This window comes from Nyctereutes procyonoides, unplaced genomic scaffold (genome assembly GCF_905146905.1).
Source record: "Nyctereutes procyonoides isolate TBG_1078 unplaced genomic scaffold, NYPRO_anot_genome, whole genome shotgun sequence".
In the NCBI taxonomy this organism is placed as follows: Eukaryota; Metazoa; Chordata; class Mammalia; order Carnivora; family Canidae; genus Nyctereutes; species Nyctereutes procyonoides.
This window is the reverse complement of record NW_026575033.1, coordinates 1,934,131-1,958,969: the sequence shown is the minus strand read 5'-3', so window position 1 is coordinate 1,958,969 and position 24,839 is coordinate 1,934,131. Positions and strand designations below refer to the sequence as shown.

Genomic DNA, 24,839 nt, shown 5'->3' with positions numbered 1-24,839 from the left:
ACAAATTTAGTGAAAAAGAATAAGGCAGAACTAATTATAACAAGATACTGGTAAGGTAATGGTGCCTTGCATTTAAATTTCACCCAATTCCGTATGAATATCAAATTAATCATCACATGATTTTAAAACTTTCCCCTAATTTTTTTTACATTGTAGATAATACATACTATAACATTTTGACCAAGTAAGTAAACCACAGGGGAAGGTACTCAAAAGATAAACGCTTGATGTACTTGAAACTGAGGGGCACTCTATTAAATGTCCTATAGTATTCAAAAATGTTAAGGTCATGAAAGACAAAGATTAGGGAACTATTTCAGATTAAAGCAGATAGGACTTCCAATCTCTGCCATGATAGAGTATAGAGACTAGACTCAACCTCCCACTTTTAAAAACCAGAAAACTATACAAAAGATAGGAAACAATGGCTTTTAAACATTCCACAAAACATAATGACTCATTATATAGAAATTTTTTTAAAAAATCAAGCTGTAGAAACATCTAGAAATGACAGCTATGAAAATAGGCAAAAATGTTAAAAGAGCTATGATAAATATGCTGATATATTCAAGAAAGCAGAAGAAAACATGAACATAATGAGGCAAAGAATAAAAGATATAAAAAAGATCCAGATGGAACTTCTATAGATGAGAAATGCAAGATCTGAGACACAAAATATACCACATGGGACTAATATTAGAAAAGATTAATAAAATTAAAGATAACAACAATAGTCTCCAAAATGAAGAAGAAAAAAAAAGACCAAAAAAAGAAAACAAATAATAGAGCCACAAGGACCATGGGACAGTAGCAGGATCTAATATATCTGGAATTGGAGTTTCAAAAGAAGGGGGAAGGGGAGGAGATAAACATTTTTAAAGAAATAATGGCCTATGATCTGGGATTGGATCCTAAACAAGAAACAATTTTTTTTTCCATTTACTGCAAGAAACATTAATGTTTAAGATTTGAATAAGATCAATAGATGAATTATATAGCAGTATTATGTCAATATTAAATTCCCTGTACTACAGTTATGATAATTAATTGTATACATTTATTATTCACATATTTAGGTACTAATCTATTCATCTGGATTAAGGAATGCAATTTTGAAATTTTTTATAAAATAAAGGGTTTTTATTATCTTTGAGGTAGACACAAAGGAGAAAGCCTTTTGTATCCTAGTTAAATGTCTATTATAGACAAGTTACTAAGCATAAATTTATCTGAAAATAATTTTTAACAAATACCTAAAAAAGCAAACAAGCATACCACAATACATGTAAAATTTAGTGAAAAAAAGATTGCCTATGATAACATAAGAACACATTCATCACCTGACATATTTTAAGTTCATAAATCTTAATACACTTCAAAATGCATATGATTTTTCACATAATAAAGACATGAAATTGTCAAGGGCTTAACCACAGCTACATTCCTGCTTACCTCAGGCTGCATTAAGAAAGAGTCCTGCATATGGTCTCGAACCTCTTTCAGAAAGCTTGGATGGCTACCTACCTAAAAAAATATTTTAAAAGACTTTAAAATATATACATATGAAAACACTGCTTAACTGAAAGACAAGTAATCTGTAAAAGTTGATTCTTAATGGTCTGTGTCTTACGAACTCAATTCCAACTTTTAAAAATGCCTATCTGTCCTATCCCTATTGCCATAATTAAATAATTTTAATTATTTTATAGGAAAAAATCATTTCATGATAAAACAGTAATTATAAATAGACCCTTAAACTTAACTTGCCTCTATGTAGACCTAGCCAAAAAAAAAAAATTTTTTTTTACTTCTTTCTCTTAGATGACAGTATATTCTAAGATCTCATTATACCCTATGGTACCTCAAAACATTCTAAATTAAGTGATTTGTAGATTGTGCAAGTAGTTTTCATTATTGGTGAAAGGGCTGTTTTTGAAACTCTTTTTACAGCACATGACAGCTTACAGCACAGTATGAATTTACATCTTTACTCTGCAGAAACCCTCTTGCTTTCCATTAAAAATACTATGCAACAAAATGGAAAATAAAATATTGAAAAAAGAAGTGTAAAGTATTATACAGTCTCCACTGCCAAGGTCTAAATTATTAAGTACCCGTATCAGTATACTCCAGAAACTAATTCAGCAATGGAGACATAAAGAACAATGGTAGCCAAGTTAAATGTTAGAGACAAAAGTCAAAAGGGGAGGGGAGGGTAGGAATAAGAAAAGATCACCATACAGTTTTAGTTCTCCCAGACTACAGTATCTTGTGTAGTGATTTGTGTAGTGATTTGAATGTGTCCCCTTATCAAGTAACAACGTATTCATGGATTTCCATATATTTACTCGAAAATTATGAACATGCAATATATGAAATTAGACATAAAAATAATATTTCACAGAATGAAAGATAAAAAACTTTTAATATAATTTTTATTTTATTTAATGATAGTACAAAGAATATTTCCTATATCCACTAGATTGGAATCATTTGGGGTTAGTGGAGGCTATGTGGGGAGCAGTAAGGTGGTACTCCTACTCCTCCCAGTTAGTGTGAGTCATCCAAAGCCCAGAGGGGAGCCAGAACTCCTACCCTCATCCAGCAATAACAAGGAGCTCCTCCCACCTCAATGGGTGTCAACAGAGGCCAAATGGAGAGCCTGGATTTTGAAACTACACCTGGCAATACTGAGGTTAGGCTTCCTAGCCCTGCCAGAGCAGTGTCAAATAAAGCTAGCTAAAGAAGGTTTAAAGAAATCCAGAATATAATAACATTATACCCAAAATTTCCAGGCTTCACTTTAAAAAAAAAAAAATCATGTGTCCTAAATCAAAACCCAGAAAAACAATTTAAATGGAAAAAGACAATCAGTAGATACTAATAACAAAGTAGAGATTTTAGAATTACATGACAAAGATTCTAAAGCAGCCATGATAAAAATGCTTCAACAAAGAATAAAAATACACTTAACAATTAAAAAAATAGAAATTCACATCAAAAAAATAAAGATATATAAAGAACTAAATGGAAGTCCTAAGACTGAAAAAAAGGGTTCTAGGATCAAGCCCCTCTCCAGCTCCCCCTGGCTTGTGCACTCTATCAAATAAACAAAATCTTAAAAAAAAAAAAGTAACAAATATTTTTAAAAAATCAATGGATAGAGTATGTCAAAAGACAGAGGAACCAAGTGAAAGTGCTTGCAATGGCCAAAGCAAGAAAATTTTGACCAACAAAATAAAACTGTATTTTATTATAGCCCCAAATTAATCTTTTATTTAAGATTATATTCATTTATTCCTGATAGAGAGAGAGAGAGAGGCAGAGACATAGGCAGAGGGAGAAGCAGGCTCCATGCAGAGAGACCAACATGGGACTCGATCCCAGGTCTCCAGGATCAGGCCCTGAAGGCAGCGCTAAACCGCTGAGCCACCCGTATAGCCCCAGATTATAAAATATCCATGAGTACCTACTAATGGATAGTCATTAATTAAATGACTAAATAAATTAATAAATGTAGGAGGAAAGACAAATTTCTTATGCAGAAAATGTCCAAGTATCTGTATACTCCACTCTAAAGGTGACAGTAACTTCATTCTCAAGAATACAAGTGGGGGGAGGGCACCTGGGTCACTCAATTTTAAGAGCTGACCCTTGATTTTGGCTCATGTTGCGATCTCAGGGCCCTGCCTCAGGCTCCAGGTGCAAGGTTTGAAGCCTACTTAAGATTTCTCTCTCTTCCTCTCCCTGTGCCCCTCACCCTCTCTTGCTGGGCACATGCTCTCTCACTTTCCAAAAAAAAAAAAAAAGGAGCACAACATGGAAATAGAGTAGAGACTTTACAATGGAAAATCCTGACAAATGCTACTGCAGCAAAATGATCAACATAAACTTCAAGTCATTTTAAATCATGTTGATAGATATACTCTTGTGACATGATGAAAATGGCAAAAGCATAAAAAGTAAACACCTCTGTAATATTCCTCAACACCCATAGCCCCAATCTACCTAATGATCATTTAAAAAATCAGGAAAATTCCAATAGAGGGGCATCTTACAATATACCTAAATCCTAAAAACCATCAAGGTCATCAAAAACAAAAAAAGTCAAAAAAAAAAAAAAAAAAGTCTGAGAAATATCACAAACAAGACTAGCCTAAGGTGACATGATTACTGAATATAATGTGGTATCCTAGATGGGATCCTGGAACAGAAAATGGACATTATAAAAGATAAGGAAATCTGAATAAAGTATGGACTTCACATAACAAATCTATTAATGCCAGTTCATTAACTGCAACAAATGTTATCTTACTGATAACATCAAGTACAAAGAATCCTCAATTAGATTTTCCACCAATTTCTCATCAGAGGCCATGGAAGCCAGAAGGTAGTTAAGATGACATATATAAAATGATAAAAGAAAAAAATCTTTCAAACAAAAATACTCCGTCTGGCAAAACTATTATCCAAACATGAAAAAGAAATAAAGACATATACAAAAAACTGACAGAAGTTCTTACTACTAGAACTACTCTATAAGAAATGCTAAAGAGAGTCAAAGATTTATGCTGAAGTGGAAACTAGACAGTAATGCACACAGAATGAAATAAGGATCTTTAGTAAAAGTAACTACATGGACAAATATAAAATGCAGTGTTGCTGTATTTTTGGTTTGTAAGTCCACTTTATGTTTCCTACATGATTTTAAGGATAAATGCACAAAACATAATTGTAAATCTGTTATTTATGCTAACAATGTTTACAATGTCATTTATTACAACATAAATGGGGGCAGGATATATAGGAGCAGAGTTCTTAAATGCTAACTAAGTTATAAACTCAAATTAGATATCAACTAGAATGTTAACCACATTCAGCAGCATATTGAAAGTATTATATACCACAACCAAGTGGGATTTATCCCAGTAATGCAAAGAGTGGTTCAATAGAAGATAACGAATGTAATAAAATACATGAACTAAGTAAAAACCACATGATAACGTCAAATGGTAAAGAAAGTTTGACAAGATCAAACACTTTTATGATTAAAAATAAAACTCAACAAGAATAGAATACTATCTCAACATAGTTTATGCCATATATGAACAACCCACAGCTAACAACAGAATGAACAAAGACACAAGGCTTTCCCTCCAAGATCAGAAAAAAATGGCTGCACAATTTCATCACTTCTAGTCTACAAAATATTTAAAGTTCTAGCCAGAATACTTAAGAAAAAGAAATAAGGGGGAGGAGGGCGGGGGGTGGGGGTGAATGGGTGACGGGCACTGAGGGGGACACTTGACGGGATGAGCACTGGGTGTTATTCTGTATGTTGGTAAATTGAACACCAATAAAAATTAATTTATAAAATAAAAAAAAAGAAATAAAAGGCTATTTGCAGATGACATAACTCTATATGGAGAAAATCCCAAGGGATCCACAATAGAGCTACTAGAACTAATAAATTCAACAAAGTTGCAGGTACAAGATCAACACTTAAATACCAGCTGTATTTCTAAACACTAGGAATGTACAATCTGAAAAGGAAATTAATAAAGTAATTCCATCAACAATAGTGTTCCAAAGAATAAATTATCTATATATAAATAAATATACCCAAGGAGGTGAAGACTTGTATGCTGAAAACTACAAACTGCTGAGAGAAATTAAGAAAGGTCAAATGAATGGGGAAGACATCCCACATTTACAAACAGGAAGATTTAACATAGCTGAAGTGTCAATACTACTCAAAGCAATCTACAAGATCAATGCAATCACTATCAAAATTTTAATAGCCTTTTCTGGAGAAATGGAAAAGCTGAGATCTTCAAATTCATATAACATTGGAATGGGTCTACAATACTCAATCTTTAAACAAAGTTGGAAGAATCATTTCCTAATTTCAAAACTTACTACAAAGACACAGTTATCATAACTGCATTATCTAATGCAGTTTGGTACTTGCATTAGAACAGACATGTAGACCAATGGAATACACAAGGAGTTCAGAAATAAAACTACCCATCTACAGCCAATTAATATCTGACAAGTATACAAGTCCATTCCATGGGTAAAAAATACTCTCTTCAACAGATAGATGATGCTGGGACAACTTAGATTTCCATATACAAATGAATTAAGCTGGATGCCTGTCTCATCATAAACACAAATTAATTCAAAATGGACCATACACCTAAATATAATAATAAAACCATAAAGCTGCTAAAAGAAAACACCGGGATAAGCCATCTTAATTTGGCAACAAATTCTTAGATAGGGTACCAAAGACATAATCATAGAGGAAAAAAAGAGTGTAACTGGACTTAATTAACATTCATATTTTTTTTATATCAAATGACATTATCAAAGTAAAAAGGCTTGGGAGATATTATCTGCAGCTATGTATCAAATAAGGGATCAAGGGCACCTGGGTGGTGCAGTCAGTGAAGTGGCTGACACTCTTAGTTTTGGCTTGGGTGGTGAACTCCAGCTTCTCAGATCCAGCCCTGTGAGGGCCTTTGTGCTCTGTACTGGACGTGGAGTTTGCTCAGAACATTCTCTCCCTCTCCCTGAGTCCCTGTGCCCCACATTCAGGTTTGGGCACTCTCTTTCTCTCTCTTTTGCTCTCTTTCAAATGAATAAATAAATCTTAAAAAAAAAAAAAACTTAAATGAGGGATTAATATTCAGAATATATATATTTTAAAAAACCCTCCTGGGGCACCTGTGTGGTTCAGTTGGTTAAACGTCTGCCTTCAGCTCATGTCATGATCCCAGGGTGCTGGGATCAAGACCCACATCAGGCTCCCTGCTCAGTACAAAGTCTGCTTCTCCTCCCCTTCCTTCTGCCCCTCACCAGCTTGTGTTTTCTCTCTCAAATAAATAAAATCTTTAAAAAAAAAAAAGAAAGAAAGAAACATTTGAGTCTGTTTCTACTTCTCTTTGTGGGGTAGTTCATTGCTAACTATCTCTATTTCGTCTATGGAAATTTCTCTGCTTTATATCTGCTTGGAGTCAATTTAAGTAAATTATGCTTTCACGGAAAATCAGGGTTGGTTTTCAACATTTTTATATAAAGTTGTATACAAAGTACTCCCTTTTAAAAGATTTTCTTCAATTTCCTCTGTTTTGATGATAAATACACCTTGTCATTTCTTATTTTTGTAATCTGGAAATTTCTAAACCTCTTACCCTAATCTCTTGGTCTAGTTTTTCATGGGCCTGATTTATACAAGCATTCTGGATTATTTTGGTAGTTTTAATTTCCTAACTCCTTAATTTCTACTTTTATCTTTATTTCTTTTCTTCTCTTTTTAGTTTTTCTTTTTACAACTTTTTGAGTTAAATATTTAATTTACTTTTTTTATTGTATTAAGCATGTAAAGGCATTAATTTTGCTCTTGAGCATTTTTTAAAGCAAATATAACACTAAATGGGATACGTTTTTGGGCACCTAAATGTATCCAAAAAAAGGGTAATTAAGGACCAATGTCACTTAATAAATACCATTGGGAAAGTACTAAATGTAAACAATGACAACTAAATATTTAAAATAATGATCTGGGGGGATCCCTAGGTGGCGCAGTGGTTTAGTGCCTGCCTTTGGTCCAGGGCGCAATCCTGGAGACCAGGGATCGAGTCCCATATCGGGCTCCCTGCAAGGAGCCTGCTTCTTCTGCCTGTCTCTCTCTCTCTCTCTCTCTCTCTCTCTCTCTCTCTCTCTCTGTGTGTGTCTATCATGAATAAATAAATAAAATCTTTAAAAAAAAATAAAATAAAATAAAATAATGACCTGGTATGGTTTAAAATTCTAGCAATGCAAGACTGGTTGGATGGACTACAAAATTCATTAAGATAATTCACATATTAACAGAATAAAAGCAGAGGAAAAAAAAATCAATCACTTCCATAGAAATGGAAGACCTTTAAAACACACTCATTTTTGATAAAATACTTAATAAAACAAAATTCAATCAGTAATTCTTTAATATGGTAATATATTCAGCTCAACCCTAAAGCCAGCATCTAATTTAATAAGGAAACATCAAAGGCACTCCCACTGGAAAAACAAAGATATTTACTATTTCCATTATTTAAAACCGTACTTGAGTTTTTGGAAAAGCCATCAGGCAAGACAAAATAATAATAGGGATGAGAAATGTAAAGAAAGACCTAAACATTCTTTATTTGCAGATGGTATGATGGTTTAGTTAAAAATTCAAGAAAATTAACCAATCATTATTTAGATAGCAGGTATTTGAATTCAATTAAAAAAAATACATACATACATATATATATACACACACATAAAATAATGGAAAAGAAAACCTCATTTAAAATAGCAACAGAGGGGATCCCTGGGTGGCGCAGCGGTTTAGCGCCTGCCTTTGGCCCAGGGTGCGATCCTGGAGACCCGGGATCGAATCCCACGTCGGGCTCCCGGTGCATGGAGCCTGCTTCTCCCTCTGCCTATGTCTCTGCCATTCTCTCTCTCTCTATCATAAATAAATAAAAATTAAAAATAAAATAAAATAGCAACAGAGGGAGGGGATCCCTGGGTGGCTCAGCAGTTTGGCGCCTGCCTTCGGTCCAGGGCCTGATCCTGAAGTCCCAAGATCAAGTCCTGCGTCAGGCTCCCTGGGAGGAGCCTGCTTCTCCCTCTGCCTGTATCTCTGTCTCTGTCTCTCTCTCGTGTCTCTCATGAATAAATGAATGAAACATTTTCTAAAGGCGGGGGGGGGGGGGGGGGGCGTCTTGATGGCTCAGTTGGTTAAAGTAGCTGCCTTTGGTTCAGGTTATACTCTTAGGGTTCTGGGACTTGGCCCCTATTCTGGCTCCCTGCTCAGGGAAAAGTCTGCTTCTCCCTTTCCCTCTGAACCAGTCCCGGCTTGGGCACTAGCTCACAATCTCTCAAATAAATAAAATCTTTAAAAATAAATGAACTGAAATAAAATTAAATTAAATTAAATTAAAATAAAATAAAATAGCACCAGGGGTGGCCTGGGTGGCTCAGTCAGTTAAGCATCCGACTCTTGGTTTCTACTCAGGTCATGATTCTCAGAGTTGTGAGATCAAGCCAGTGGAGTTTGCTTAGGATTCTCTCCCTTTCCCTTTCCCTCTCCCTCCCCCTCTACCCTTCCCCCTCCTGGTGGGCACATGCATATGAGTGCACACCCACAGTCTCTCTCAAATAAATAAATAATATCTTTAAAATAGCAACAAAAAGGGACGCCTGGGTAGCTCAGCAGTTGATTGAGCATCTGCCTTTGGCTCAGGGTGTGATCCTGGAGTCCCACATTGGACCCCCTACATGGAGCCTGCTTCTCCTTCTGCCTATGTCTCTGCTTGTGTGTGTGTGTGTGTGTGTGTGTGTGTGTGTCTAATGAATAAATAAAATCTTTTAAAAAAATAAAATAGCAACAAAAAGATAAAATATTTATGAATAAGCTTAAGAACACTGATATAAAAATAAAATGAAATCCCTTGTTCTATGATATTTTGACATTGTTAAGGATGCGGATTCTTAAGGACAGTCACGTGAACACTGACAATATTTGCCCATAATTCAGCAATATGCCAGAATAAATTCCATTAAATGTATTAAAGATTTAAATATTAAAACGAAGCCTTGCAAACATTAAAAGGAAAATATGAAAAATATTCCTTTATAATCTGAGAGTAAGGAAAGTGTATAAAACAAAATCCAGAAGTAATAAAACTATTAAATTTGACAAAAAGGGACACCTGGGTGGCTCAGTGGTTGAGTGCCTGCCTTTGGCCCAGGGCATGCTCCTGGAGTCCTAGGATCGAGTCCCACATCGGCTCCCTTCATGGAGCCCACTTCTCTTTCTGCCTGTGTCTCTGCCTCTCTCTGCATGTCTCCCATGAATAAATAAAATCTTCAAAAAAAATGTTTTTTGACAATAAAATTTACAATTTTATATAACAAAAATTTATATAAGCATCCAATCACAGTTATATATAACATGGCAGGGTATCATTACATATTAATGCCACATAAACTTTAAAAAACTCGAACCATGTTAGAAGTCAATGACAGTGGTTTTCTTTTTTTTTTTTTAAGATTTTATTTATTTATTTGAGAAAGATACAAAGATAGTAAGAGAGCATGAACAGTAAGGAAGGGAAAGTTCAGCAGGGAGCCTGTCTCGGTCTTGATCCCAGGACTCATGACCTGAGCTGAATGTAGGCACTTTTTTTTTTTTTTTTTTTAAGATTTCATTTATTTACTCATGAAAGACACAGGGAAAGAGAGAGAGACATAGGCAGAGGGAGAAGCAGGCCCCATGCAGGGAGCCCGATGCGGGACTCGATCCTGGGTCTCCAGGATCAGGCCCTGGGCCGAAGGCAGGCACCAAACCGCCGAGCCACCCGGGCTGCCCCAGAATGTTGGCACTTAATTGACTGAGCCACCCAGGCATCCTGACAGTGTATCTGAGGAGGTAGAAGGAGATTAGTAATTGGGAGAGAACACAAAGGGGCTGAACTGGTAATGTTAAGTTTCTTGAAGTAGATCTTAAAAATCCAGAAGAAAGGCTTATATTTCATTTTTTTAAATAACACTATGAGACAGGGATTGCTATTTCTACAACTTTACACAGGGGAAACAAGGCAAGGCATGAAAGAGGTTAAATAATTTGCTCAGGACACAGATGGATGATTGGTGGGGCCAGGATTTTAACCCACACCAACTTACTAAAGCCAGCATTCTTAACCAAACTTTCCATATATCAGAAGATAATAAATGTAACCTAATCATCAAACACAGATAATATTAAAATACAATAAAATGATTAGGAAGTAATAGGCTTTTGTTTTGTTTTGTTTTTTATTACTATTTATGAGAGAGAGAGAGAGAGAGAGAGAGAGAGAGAGAGAGAGAGAGAGGCAGAGACACAGGAGGAGGGAGAAGCAGGCTCCATGCCAGGAGTCCGACGCGGGACTCGATCCTGGGACTCCAGGATCGCGCCCTGGGCCAAAGGCAGGCACTAAACCACTGAGCCACCCAGGGATCCCCGGAAGTAATAGGTTTTGAGTATTTATTTTGTTTCCAATAATGTTAAGGTCTGAATTTTGTTCCCCCAAAATTCCTATGTTGAAGCCCTACTCCTAATGAGATTATATTTGGAATTGAGCCTATACGAAGGCAGTTAAGGTTAATAAGTCCTAAAAGTGAGGTCCTAATCAGACAGGATTAATGTCCATCCTTATAAAAGGAAGAGATCAGATATTCCCTTCTCCTCCCCTCCCCTCACTAACCACCCTTTTGCAAAGAGGAAAGACCATGTGAGGACACTACAAGAAGCAAGGCTATCTACAAGGCTAAAAGAGCAGCCTCACGAGAATCCAATCCAGAAAGGTACCGGGATCTTAGACTTGTAGCCTCCAGAACTATCAGAATATAAACTTGTTATTTGAGCCCTCTAGTCTGGTATTTTGTTATGGCAGCCCCAGCAAACTAATACAAATTTATCTATCTATATTTTTTAAAGTGTGTTTTTAATAACATACAAATTTCCTAAAAATTTAACTTGGGCAGTCATAAAAAAGGAGGGAAGTCCATATATCACTGATAATGATTTCCAAGATTTAGACTCTTTTAAAACATTAACAGATATTAGACTCTACTAGATATTAATAGTGTTTTTTAACTTTTTTTTAATAGTGTTTTTTAATAACTCACAAATTTCCTGAAAATTTAACTTGAGCAGCCATAAAAAAAAGAGGAAAGTCCTTGATAGACAATGATTTCCAAGATATACTATGAAGTGAAAAACGGAAGATGCAGCATAGTACATACAGTATGCTCTTTCTATAGACAAAAGAGAAACTAAGAAACAATTACATATTTTCTTAATTTTTCATAAGGAACAGAACACATAAAATATTAAGAACTAAAAAGCAAATGCCTATAAAAGATGAGAAGAAATCAAAAGAAGAAACAGGAGCTACTTTTCTCTGAATGTATGTTTTTATGTACACTTTACTTTTGAACCACATGTATATATTCAAAAACAAACTAAATCAAAAGACCTTAACATTGAAATATAAGTAAGATAATCATTCCTAAGCTAAGCTTTAAAAAATTGTACTTGGAACTCTTCTCCTTTACCCATAAACAATATTTCAAAAGAGGAATCATTCTGCCAGCATTTACCATTACATGTAAAATCACAATATCTGAAAATCTACATACATCAGTATTCATTTGGGTTAGGTGAACTCTAAGAGTTGAAGAAAATAATGGAATTAAATGAGATTCCAGAATAAACCTAGTTAATAAATACTGCTAAAGTAAAACTATTACGGAAACTTAAAAATATTCAAAAGAATGGCCAATTCTGATTAGATCATGAATTACCTGTTTGTATTCACTGACACAACTTTGACAGCAAAATCTTTTCTGCTGACCATCGATCACCAGGACATTGTTTCCAGCACCTTTGCTCGGCAGGTACTCTCCACACTGCTCACAGCAATTCATTATTAAACCATTAGCCATTCTGTATCTATTAAAGCAGTGGTCACTGCACAGCTTATGAGTCATATTTTTAAAGCTAACTTCATGGCGAATCTAAAAACAAGCAAGCAAAATTTTAAAGACCAATGAGTATCACACGTAGCTAAATAACAAGGTGCTCCAACAGAAGAAAACAACTCAATGATTTTTCTGTGGAAGGCTTATTTAGGCAAAGAGAAAGAAAATAGCTTTCATTATTCTTTGAACTATTTTTATAAACACAAGAAATACATGTATGGCAGAGGGGGAACCACTAGTGAATTATTACAAACTTCTCTAGAGTTATCTAAAAATGATAGGAAACAACTCAGGTTGGATACTGTTAATATAAAATTCTAAAACAGATTGAAAAATCTTTAGACCAATCCAAAAGGAACTAAAATTAAGTGCATTGCTCTAGAAAGGGAGGAGAGAACCAATATTATAAAAAATTCAAATGATATGTAGAGTACACAGGTTTTTCTTCAAACAAATGCAGAAATGTTAATACATCAGTAATGTGAAGTTATCAAAAAATAGTCTCTCCACTTATTCTCCTTCTGAAGCATGCTAGTCTGTTGTCTTTTGGTAATCAGCCTATATGTTTAAACACTATGGTTTTGGTTCTCTCTACATGTTCCAAACCTCGAGAAAAAGTCAACTAATATTAAATTTTAGTATTTCCTAAGTCATGTTCCCCATGTGAGAATGGGGTTACATAATGGGATATTATAAGATATATTTTATATATCCTCTGTTTTAAGGAAATACATACTGATCAGTTTATCCTAACTATTAAATAATGTTAAGAATATTTCCATTATTTAGAACTAAAGAGAGAAGGCACAAAAATACAAACCTCTGTTAGTTTACCACAAATTGTACATCTTGATTTATTTAGAGCTCCTTTAGTAGGATTCTGTTTGTCCTCATAGAGAGACAAACAAGATGTACTACAGAATTCCTGGAAAGATTCACTTGAATCCACTTGAGCAACAATGGTTCCTTTCATTGTAGTTATATCTCTGAAAAATAAACAGGACAACTTAAAGCAAAATTCTATTTTTAAAAAAATCAAATATAAGAGTAATAACTAACATTTCTAATTTCTATAAATTGAACCATGTGAATCAAGTACCATTTAGATCCATGAAATCACTCTTACTATTTAAAACCTCTTGGCAATAAAATTTTAATACAAAAGATTAAAAAGCAAAAGTATTTTATACTATTAAATCTTTGCCAGTACTCAATTTATCTTCAAACTCCTTAACAAGGCTTCAAGATATTGGAAACACTTTTTTAAAAAGTTATTACTTACAAGGAGTTTAATGTCCAGGTCTAATCCCCTGAGGTATGAATTTGTAATACCTAGTCAATTCCTTTCTCATGCGTAAGTAGAAAGTCTGAAAGATCTAGGTCACAGAGATGACAGATATTCTAGAGAAGATAACTGAACTTAAGTACATCCCCATATCCATAACCCAAAAACAACCCTACCTACCATTCTACACAGCTCTCCAAATGCAATTAGAAATCAAAAAAACAATACTGATGACACGTGACGATTCCCTTTAATAAAATTCTGAATTTTGAGGTCCTATGTTACAGTATGCAAAAGGCTACTACTATCAAGCAATCTAAAAACTGTATTATTGTTCCAATATTTGAATTCAATTTATACAGAACACTAAGACTTTTTCAAAGTTCTAAGATCTAAAAAATATCGTCACAAACATAGGCTGCTCCAAAATATGGTAGACTCCAGGCTCAGCATGGATCTCAGTGCAGGGCTTGAACTCACAACCCTGAGACCAAGACCAAAGCTGAAACTGAGTTGGATGCTTAACTGACTAAGCCACCCAGATGCTCCAATATTCCATTTATTTTTAACTAGTGGAAGCCAGACCTAAAAATTGGCAGAAGAGAAAACTGTCTCTCTCCAAGGCTATCAAAAAACTGGTACCTGAGTCTTAAAACCGTGAGCAGGAGCACCTAGATGACTCAGTTGGTTACGCATCTGCCTTAGGCTCAGGTCATGACCCCAGGGGTCCTGGGATAGAGCCAGAATCCGCTCCCTGTTCAGCAGAGGGACAGCTTCTCCCTCTCTCTCTGCCACTCCCCCTGCTTGTACTTGCTTGCTCCCTCTGTCAAATAAATAAATAAAATCTTTAAAAATAAATAAATAGGGATCCCTGGGTGGCGCAGCGATTTGGCGCCTGCCTTTGGCCCAGGGCGCGATCCTGGAGACCCGGGATCGAATCCCACATCGGGCTCCTGGTGCATGGAGCCTGCTTCTCCCTCTGCCTGTGTCTCTGCCTCTCTCTGTGTGTCTCTCGTGAATAAATAAAATTAAAAAATAATAATAATAATAATAAAAATAAAAATAAAAATAAATAAAATCTAAAGACATGCCAATTTAAAATGATCTTAAAATGAAGATAGTGCAAAATCTGACCTATTTTTATATAGTACTAGTTATATATAAACTGCAAAACAATATTATCTTGCCAAAATTAAATTCTAATAATTAGTAATGTGAATAAGCTGTATGCATTTTGACAAATGTCAAGGAGTCCAATGGAGATTACAGACAAAATTACAAGGGCCTTAAATCAACCTCAGAGCACCTGGCTGGCTCAGTCATTTGGGTATCTGACTCTTGACTTTGGCTAGGGTCATGGTCTCATGGAGTGAGCCTCAAATCCAGCTCCACACTCAGCATGAAGTCTGCTTAGGATGCTCTCTCTCCCTCTCCCTCTGCACAACCCCCCTCCACCCCGCATACTCACGTGCTGTCTTTCTCTCTCTCAAATAAATCAATAAATCTTTTATAAATAAAGAAATAAACAAACCCCAAAGTCTGCCCAATAGGCAGTCTTTTACCATAAGCCACCTGGTGTGGTAGAAAAGCCTCCAAAGCCATTACACATTTGAGTTTGGCTTTAAGATTTAAACAACTAGCTTACTAATTTTTCAAACACCATAATTCACCTCTTAGACTCATGATTTCCCTAAAATTATATACCACCAATATTCAATCATATGGAATGATGTTGAAAGGTAAACCTTACCTACATTTGTGATGAGCAAAGCATAACCTACAGACTTGTTGGACCACTCTGTTGTACACCTGAAACTAATGTAATACATGTGTCAACTATACTTCAATTAAAAAAAAAAGAAAAGAAAACCTTACTTTTTACACATAACACAAAGTTTCTTTGGAGCAGGCTTGTGAGAGAAGGAGGAAAGGCAGGTGGTAGAACAAAAGAGGTGAGCTGATCCTTTTCGTTGATAAGCTGTCTGTCCCTTCTGTAAAGGTTTTTTGCAGTTTGCACAAGTGACTTTAACTGGTTTAGTGGGTTGTTGCTGTGCAGAAGGCTGGAAAATTTGTTTAGGAAGTGAGGCCACTGGTGATAAAGAATCCACCCCTGGTTGTTTCTGATTACGAGGAAATGAAGCTGACTGGGAAATCCAGGAATCTTAAAAACAAAATGCACAAGGAAAAGTAATGAAACAGGTATCTATACACATTGAAAATGCTATCAGACAGTTTTAACCTCCCATCTAGTACTAGTACACATTTTAGACATTAATAGTACATTTAGACTCCACCTACCAGTACTAGTACACATTTTAGACATTAATAGTACATTTAGACTCCACCTACTAGAATCAAAAGTAATTTAAACTCTGTGCCTGGGACGCCTGGGTGGCTCGGTGGTTGAGCATCTGCCTTTGGCCTAGGGCATGATCCTGGAGTCCCAGGATGGAGTCCCACATCAGGCTTCCTGCATGGAGCCTGCTTTTCTCTCTATGTCTCTGCCTTTCTCTCTGTGTCTCTCATGAATAAATAAAATCTTTAAATAAATAAATAAACTGTGCCTAACTCTTTTCTAAACTGGAAATTGTAACAACTTCATACAAATGGTAACATTAAAGATAATATATGCAATAAATACATGCAATGAATCAGAGTGACTAGAACAGAGGAAGCACTAAAAGATATTAGCCATTATTTATTAAACTGAAATATTAAGTAAGGAAAACTTACATCAACATAATAAAATCTTGACCAGTTAGAACCTTTGACAAATATAGTACCGGTCTGATAAAGTTTATATAAGGTTATATTCAAAATATTTTAAGTGTGGAGCCCAACATGTACTTGAATTCACAACCCAGAGATCAGGCCTTAGCTGAGATCAAGAGTTCCATACTTAACCGTCTGGGCCAACCAGGCACCCTTCAAAACATCTTTTTTTTTTTTTAAGATTTTATTTATTTATTCATGAGAGGCACAGAGCAAGAGAGAGAGAAGAGAGAGAGAGGCAGAGACACAGGCAGAGGGAGAAACAGGCTCTATGCAGGGAGGCCGACGTGGGACTCAATCCCAGGTCTCCAGGATCACTCCCTGGGCTGAAGGCAGCGCCAAAACACTGAGCCACCAGGGCTGCCCCAAAACATCTTTTTAAATACAACTTTTCCATGTTTAATTCCATGGCCTCTAGACCACATAATTTCAAACAAACACGAGTGTAGCACAGAAATGATAACCCACCATATAGTGACCAATCTAACATCATGTTATTCTCTCACTGCAAAGTTTCATCATAGCACAGAATTGAAAGATATGTGTAACAGCAACATTAGATTGCAAAGTAATTTATCTTTTCTCTCTTTAATAGTAAGCTTTTTAGGTATACTGCAGGAAATCTTCAGCTTCTTCACTAGTTACTACTGCATAAACAACTCACTACACTACCAATACCAAAACCTTTTTCCCTTCTGAAACTTTACAGACCACCATTTCTAGTATCTACCTACTGTCTCTAGTAATTTATTTCCTTTCTAAGTTCTTCCAAATTTTGAGCTTTCATACATAAAAAGTTGCCCTTTATAGGAAAAACATTTTTTTTTCCTTCCACAGGAAGTACAAATATATCTGAAGCTCAGGAAAACTTCTATACTATCAAAATCTTGAGGAGACTGATTTCCTGGCACCAACCCAGTCTATCAGGTAGGTAGGAAATCTACCTAATGATTTCCAGGGGCTACATTAACACTGCTACTGAAATTTTACCTTGCTCCACTATATCCCTCCCCACAAAAACTGTACTTTATACATAGAGTAAATTGAGTGCATTCTGGAATCTTGTTATTCTGCTATCATCAAGGTAATGCACCAGTTTTAATAAATAGGTAAAAATACTAATAAATACAAATAAAATACAATTGGCCTTTGAACAACATGGGTTTGAACAACACGAGTCTACTTATATGCAGATTTTTTTCATAGTACAGTATTATAAAGGTATTTTCTTTTCCTTATGATTTTCATAATAACATTTCTTTCCTCCAACTTACTTTACAGTAAGAATTCAGCATATAATACATGTCATGCAAAATATATGTTGAGGGACGCCTGGGTGGCTCAGCAGTACAGTGTCTGCCTTTGGCTCAGGGCGTGATCCCAGGATCCCAGGATCAAGTCCCACATTGGGCTCCCTGCATGGAGCCTGCTTCTCCCTCTGCCTGTGTCTCTGCCTCTCTCTCTGTGTCTCTCGTGAATAAGTAAATAAAATCTAGATATAGATAGATAATTATACATGTATATATATACATATATATGTATAGATAGATATATATGTGTGTATATACACATGTATGGCTATATACACATACATGTATATATGTATATATATGTATATATATTATATGTATGTTGACTTTATTATTAAGGCTTCCAGTCAACAGTAGGCTACTAGTAAAACAAAACATAAAAACAGCAGGCTACTAGTAGTTAAGTTTTGGGGGAGTCAAAAGTTATACATGGATTTTCAAGTGCATGATAAGCAGGGGTAAGTAGCTGGCACCTCTAAGCCCCGCAATGCTTAAAAGTCAACTATAGTCACTAACTGAAAATTTCACATTATGAAGGACCTCCAATCAAAAATTATATTTGAACATATGCTAAAAGAAATAGTTTCTTGTTAAACAAATACTGGGTCCTTAGGATTTTCTATTTTAAAGGTTTATTATCGGAATACATACTTAAAGAAACTACTTAAACTTAAGGGCATCTAGTAACTTGATTTTGAAAAAATGGCATGCTTTATTTCCAATTTAGTTTTAGACCCTTTATAAATAATATGATGTCTCCCTTTATCTATTTTTCAGCTCTTATATTTCTCCCACTTTCAAATTTTCACACCCTCCGACATCAAAATACTTTTAGGAAGAGAGGTTTTGTCTAAATCCTCTATTTTATACAAAGGATATCAGGGAGTAACAGTTTAATTTGCCCAAGTCACAATTAGTCTGAGAGCCAGTATAAATAGCCAAGATTTTATAACTCCCTATTACAAATAAAAACAGCAAATAAAAACAAGAGTTAATTCAAAAACAAAAGAGCAAATGGTGTATCTATTGAGTTTTTCTGATAATATACATTCCCTTGTATGACAGCTTGAATAAACACAATTCGTTTTTTGATTTTTAAATTTTTAAAAAATAATCTCTATACCCATGGGCTCGAACCCACAACCCCAAGATCAAGAGTCACATTCTCCACCAACTGAGTTAGCCAAGTATCCCCAGCAACACAATTCTTACAATGATATACTCCTTTGACTCAGCAATATTCCTAAAGAAATAAGATCCTAAGATACAAACATAAGAATATTCTTAAGAGTTATTTAAATAGTAAAAACTGGAATCAGGGTAAAAAGAGAATAAAATCAAACATACAGACTTCATATGGTCAAAAAATTCAAGACTTACTGTTAGGTATTTAAAGGGGTGGTTGGAGAAAAAAGAGTTTACAAAACTATACCTAAACCATGATCTCGGGTTAGATTTTTTTTTTTTTCTTATGAGAGACAAGGAGAGAGAGAGCAAGCGCAGAGACACAGGCAGGAAGAGGCAGGCTCCATGCAGAAGCCCGACGTGGGACTCGATCCTGGGACCCCAGGATCACGCCCTGGGCCAAAGGCAGGTGCTCAACCGCTGAGCCACCCAGGCGTCCCTCAGGTTAGAATTAAATGTACTACTCTCAATAGTGAGATTATTTTCCTCTTCATATACTTATGTTTTTAATATATTTATAATTATAATAAAGACAAAATGGCTATTTTGAAATTGATTCGAGCATTATCATTTTTTTTCATTATCGTATTTCTTAAATTTTTACATGAACCAGAAGGTACAACATATATACAGCTGGTAGTATAAATTGGTAAGACGTTTCTGGAAGGCAGTACAACAATATAATTTCTAAACCTTTAAAATGCTCAAACAAACTCAGTAGATACATCCTCCCCAACCCAGACCTATCTACACATATAAGTTATACACATAAAGGAAAGGGTCTTGGAAGGCAGGAGAAATTTCCCAAATTAAATAATCAGGAAACTATTTCTTTCAAAATCACTATAAACCAGATAAATTTTTTCAACAAAAAAATCTTTGGAAGGATAGGGACAATGATATCCTTTGGCCTAGTAACTTCACTACTAGGAATATACTCTAAAGAAATAATGAAAAGTTTGAACAAAGATGTTTATCATAAACCTATAACAGCAAAATATGGGAAACAGTATGAACACCAAATATGAGAATGGTATATCCTCATCCACTGTGCAGCCATTAAAACTTTTGTGTATAAAATGTTAATGGTATGAGAAAATACAATGTAATGTTAAATGGGAAACAAACAGAAAGCAAAATTATTCAGAGTTGTATTTCAATCAAGTTAAAATACAATGGAAAAAGACTGACATATAGCCACTCAAAAAGCACTGACAATTATAATCTTCTGTTTATAATACTATCCAGGAATTTCTTTCCCTCATTTTTATTTACAGATTTTCCAAACATTCTTCAAAAAACCTTACTCTCATAATCAAAAAAATAAGAAAAAAGGAAAAATGACTAGCATTTTACAGCATTCTACACTACTTAAAATTTAGTCATTCCTTATTATTTTCCACAACTTCTAGGCTGATAAAATTGCTAATGAGCCTAAAATGATGAAAAAATGAGAGAGAAACAGAGAGAGAAGGATATATATATATAGAGAGAGAAAGACAAAGGTTGAGGGGCAGAGGTGAAAGAGAAAGGGACATACACAGACATGGTCATCAAAAACCCTGAGTTGTTATAACTTTCTTTTTTAATGTGTTCACAGAGCAAAGCTGCCTGAAGAAAAAATTTTTAAATAGTCCAGAAATTTACCAACATTCAAATATTAAAAACTAATAAAATGCTATTACAAAAAAATTAAAATCAGATAAGCCATCAAAATTAGCACAAATAAAGTAAAAACATATCTAATGCACCTATTATACAATACTGTATTGCTCCTTAACTGTGCTATTTATTTTTTTTCACGATTTACACATTACTACTAAATACTAAAAACGTATCAGCAAAAACTAAGCATGTGACAAATAAGATGCCAAACTGTTAGACACCAGTGGTACTGAATGTAAAGTTTATTCCAATTCTTTAAACAAAAATTCCTGCGATTAGTTTTCTAATAATCTGCAGAGACATAATACATGGTTTTACATCTCATTAGCCAAAATTTCAAACTTTTTTTTTTTTAAAGATTTTATTTATTTATTCATGAGAGACACAGAGAGAGAGAGGCAGAGACATAGGCAGAGGCAGAAGCTAGCTCCATACAGGGAGCCTGACATGGGACTCAATCCCGGGACTCCAGGATCATGCCCTGGGCTGAAGGCGGGTGCTAAACCACTGAGCCACCCAGGCGTCCCGCCAAAATTTCAAACTTAAAGTCAATGGAATTAATTTCTCTTACATGAATAAACTGACCAAGGTAGTACCAATTAATACAATGAAAAAAGTATCAGGCAAGTTTACATGGGGTACATCACTTACTACTTACCAGGATTATGATGAGTTGCAGATTCTCCATTCTGAAAAACGTCTCCTGCCACATTCATTCTACCAGGATTAAAAGGTCCTACTCCAATCTTGGTCTGTGAAGTCAAAGATGGGGTGTATGTTTGTATATTAACACCAAAATTACTTGACTGCAGTCCGTTAGAGACATCTCCCAAGTTGGTATTCTGCAGTGATGTTACATGTGTAATCATTAAGTTCATATCTCGCCCGTCAGTATTTTCTAATTGGCCATCATTCACAGAGCTTACACCTGTTTCTAAGGTTGTAACATTAGCAATCTGAATTTCAGAGTCTGGTTCTGTGGTGATACCACTATTACCCATTCCTGCATTTACCTTACTTCTTGAAAAACTGGAAGTGGAGAAATCCACATCATTGGTTCTGTTTTTAGTCTCAGGTGGTCTCCGTTCAATAAAATTGGAGGAATTTTTCTCTTGCCCTTGATTTGTTTCCATGTCCTCTTCATCATCAATGACAATTGTCTCACTTACACTTCCCTTCTGAGAAGCCAACTCTTTTGAGGAAGGAAGAATTTTGGAATCATTTCCTTGTAGTTCTTCATTTTTGGATGATGTAAATGTTATGGTTCTTTGATCAGCTACCACTGGTGCAGAAGGTGGGGGAGGTTGTACAGGTTCAATAAAAACAACATCATCATCATCTTCCACTGATGAGTTTTGAAACTTATTAGATCTAGCAACTAAAGAACTGGGTGGACCACTAAATGAATTTCCTACATTGGTGAGACTAGTTGCCATGGCCGTACTCCCTAATAAAACAGGAGTTTGCTCAGTCAATTCTAATCCTCCCACTGAACCTGTGTCCATGCCAAAAAACCTGTGAAGAAAATGGAAAAAAGAAAAATAAAACAAATGTCAGTATAATCTTTTGCTCTTCTAACTGAATTTTTTAAGTACTTTTTTTATTCTAAATGACAATAATTCTTATCTAATAAAGGGAAAATTTGGTATCCATTCTATACTCTCATTCACTAATCATTTCATATAGTTTACATGTGAACCTCTTCACTATAAAAAGAAAACGCAATTAACCAATTTTCAGTAATGATATGCAGTGCATTATTTCCACCTCCAACCCCTCCTTTCTACCATACTACTTAAGCTATAAACTTTAACACTGAAAACACAGATAAATCCTTTGATATGTATTTAACAAGAAAATAACCAAAATACGACAACAAAAATCCCTTCACTATACTTTTATCCCATTTATCCACTGTATTAAATAAAGTGATACAATTTAATCCCTAATTTCACCTACCTCATCTTTTTTCATCCTTTGTTCTCATATTCCCTGGTTCCCTTAAATCCTTCTGAGAATCTGAAATCTTTCTTGACCCTATCCTGAATGCTTAAATCTTTATTTGCCAGGCACTATGCTGTGTGCTTTATATCCATGTATCAGGCTGAAGAATGGCTCCCAAAGATATCAGATCCTAATCCCTGGAACCTGTAAATGTTATTTTATATGAGAAAAGGGTCTTTGCAGATATGATTAAGATTGAGAATTTAAAAACAGATTAGCCCTAATGCACAAGTTTACAATGGGAAGTGGAAGGAGATTATAGGCATAAGAGAAAGTAATGTGACCTTTGAGGCAGGTCAGATTAGAGACTGAAGTGATGCAGTCAAGGAATATTGGACCAGAATGTAGAAACAAAAAGGAATGGATTCTTTCCTAAGGCCTCCAGAGGAAGCCTCACCATGCTGACACCTTGATTTGAGCCCTATGACACTAATTTCTGACTTTTGACCTCCAGGATTATGAGACAAAAAATTTGTTGTTTTAAGCCACCAAACTATGGTCATTTGTTACAATGACCACAAGAAATTTATACAATCCACTTCTTAGTTACATTTTTTTTAAGATTTTATTTATTTATGAGAGATATAGAAAGAGTGGCAGAGACAAAGACAGAGGAAGGAGAAGCAGGCTCCATGCAAGGAGCCCAATGTGGGACTCGATCTTGGGAATCCAGGATCACATTGAGCCAAAGGCAGACGCTCAACTGCTGGGCCTCTTAGTTACATTTTCAAAACAACCATTGATATAATTTTTGTCATTTTTGTCTCATTTTAATGAATAAGAAATTAAGGCTTAGAGATGCTAACTAACCTGCCCAAGTCACATAGCTAGAACGCATATCTGAGTCTTTATAATCCAATACTCCAAACTCTTCATTACTCTGCTATAACCAGTAATTTCTGAGCACCTAATATATATGTAGGGCCATGTTGAAGCCAAAGAGACAGCAGAGACTTGATTGATAGTCAAGAGCCAGAAAAGAAAGTAAGTTCTTGAGCAGATGGAGAGGATGAGGTCATGGACACAGGTGGTAGTAGAACTAATCCTGAACATGAATCAGAGAATTTCAGAGAATAAATAGGGAAAATATGAAAGAAAAGAAAAAAAATAGAGGGGTGGAGGTGGGAGAGTCGTTATAGATTGTAGGTTACTTTGTGGATAAAGTGGATGGGAATTTGAAGTGGTTTATACATGGTAGCCTAATTTTCACAAAGTTATCTGAGAAGGTGAGGAAACAGTGGTTGTACAAGTCTTAAACATTGGTCTAAGAGCCCCAAGGCCAACTCTTAAATCCCGTATAATCCTTTTCTCTAATAAAGCCACTTAGCCCCATTTAAAAATAAAAAAATAAAAATAAAAAGGCTGGTTTAAGAACATTTACTACTTCATATATATTGCCATTTGCTTATTTTGCTGTAAGGAGCATCTGGGACAATGAAGAAGATACTAAGATACATAAATACCACTTTGGCAGACAGGTGACAGGGATGGAGAAATTGTATATTTTGTTGTGTTTTGATTTCTAAATATAATTTACTTATTTTTAAAGCAAAATTTAAAGTTTTAAAAACAAAGTGGTAATAGAATGATCAGAGAAGACCTCTTTGAGCAGGTCACATTTACACAGAAATCTGGAATGACAAGAAAGATACAATTGTGGGAAAATTGTAGGAAGGGAATTCCAGATCCTGCAAAGCCAGAGGTAATAGTTGGTGAATTCAAACAAAAGAATAAAGACCAATGTGGCTAAACAAGATAGGTAGGGAAGAACTGTAGGAGATATAAAAACATGCACAGAACAACCCACCAAAGCCAACAAGCTAATTGATTAACTGCATTTAACAAAGATTTAAGAACCACCTAACCTAGTATGTATAAGACACTGATTTGGACACCTGAAGAGAGAAAGGGGAAAAAAAAAAACAAGTAAGCCTCCCTGAAACTAGCAATCATAAATTCTTTTTTTTTTTTTCTAAGATTTTACTTATTTATTAGAGACACAGAGAGAGAGAGGCAGAGACACAGGCAGAGGGAGAAGCAGGCTCCTGCTTCAC

At 35.2% G+C, this 24,839-nt stretch overlaps 1 protein-coding gene across 3 annotated transcripts in view; it reads right to left on the bottom strand.

Moving 5' to 3' along the window:
* Window positions 1-24,839, bottom strand: part of ZMYM2 (zinc finger MYM-type containing 2) — a 107,027-nt gene that overhangs the window by 54,422 nt on the left and 27,766 nt on the right. Inside the window, exons 3-9 of one of the 3 annotated variants that reach the window (XM_055317263.1) lie at window positions 22,741-22,929; window positions 21,795-22,296; window positions 21,440-21,533; window positions 15,725-16,010; window positions 13,385-13,550; window positions 12,388-12,600; window positions 1,453-1,524 (exon numbers count right to left, since the gene is read on the bottom strand). In XM_055317263.1, the coding sequence (XP_055173238.1) occupies window positions 1,453-1,524; window positions 12,388-12,600; window positions 13,385-13,550; window positions 15,725-16,010; window positions 21,440-21,533; window positions 21,795-22,296; window positions 22,741-22,745 (1,338 nt within the window). In that variant the 5' untranslated portion in view covers window positions 22,746-22,929. Of the gene's footprint in view, window positions 1-1,452; window positions 1,525-12,387; window positions 12,601-13,384; window positions 13,551-15,724; window positions 16,011-21,439; window positions 22,297-22,740; window positions 22,930-24,839 lie in introns of all 3 variants that reach the window. The other 2 variants (XM_055317261.1, XM_055317262.1) reach the window with 2 other exon arrangements.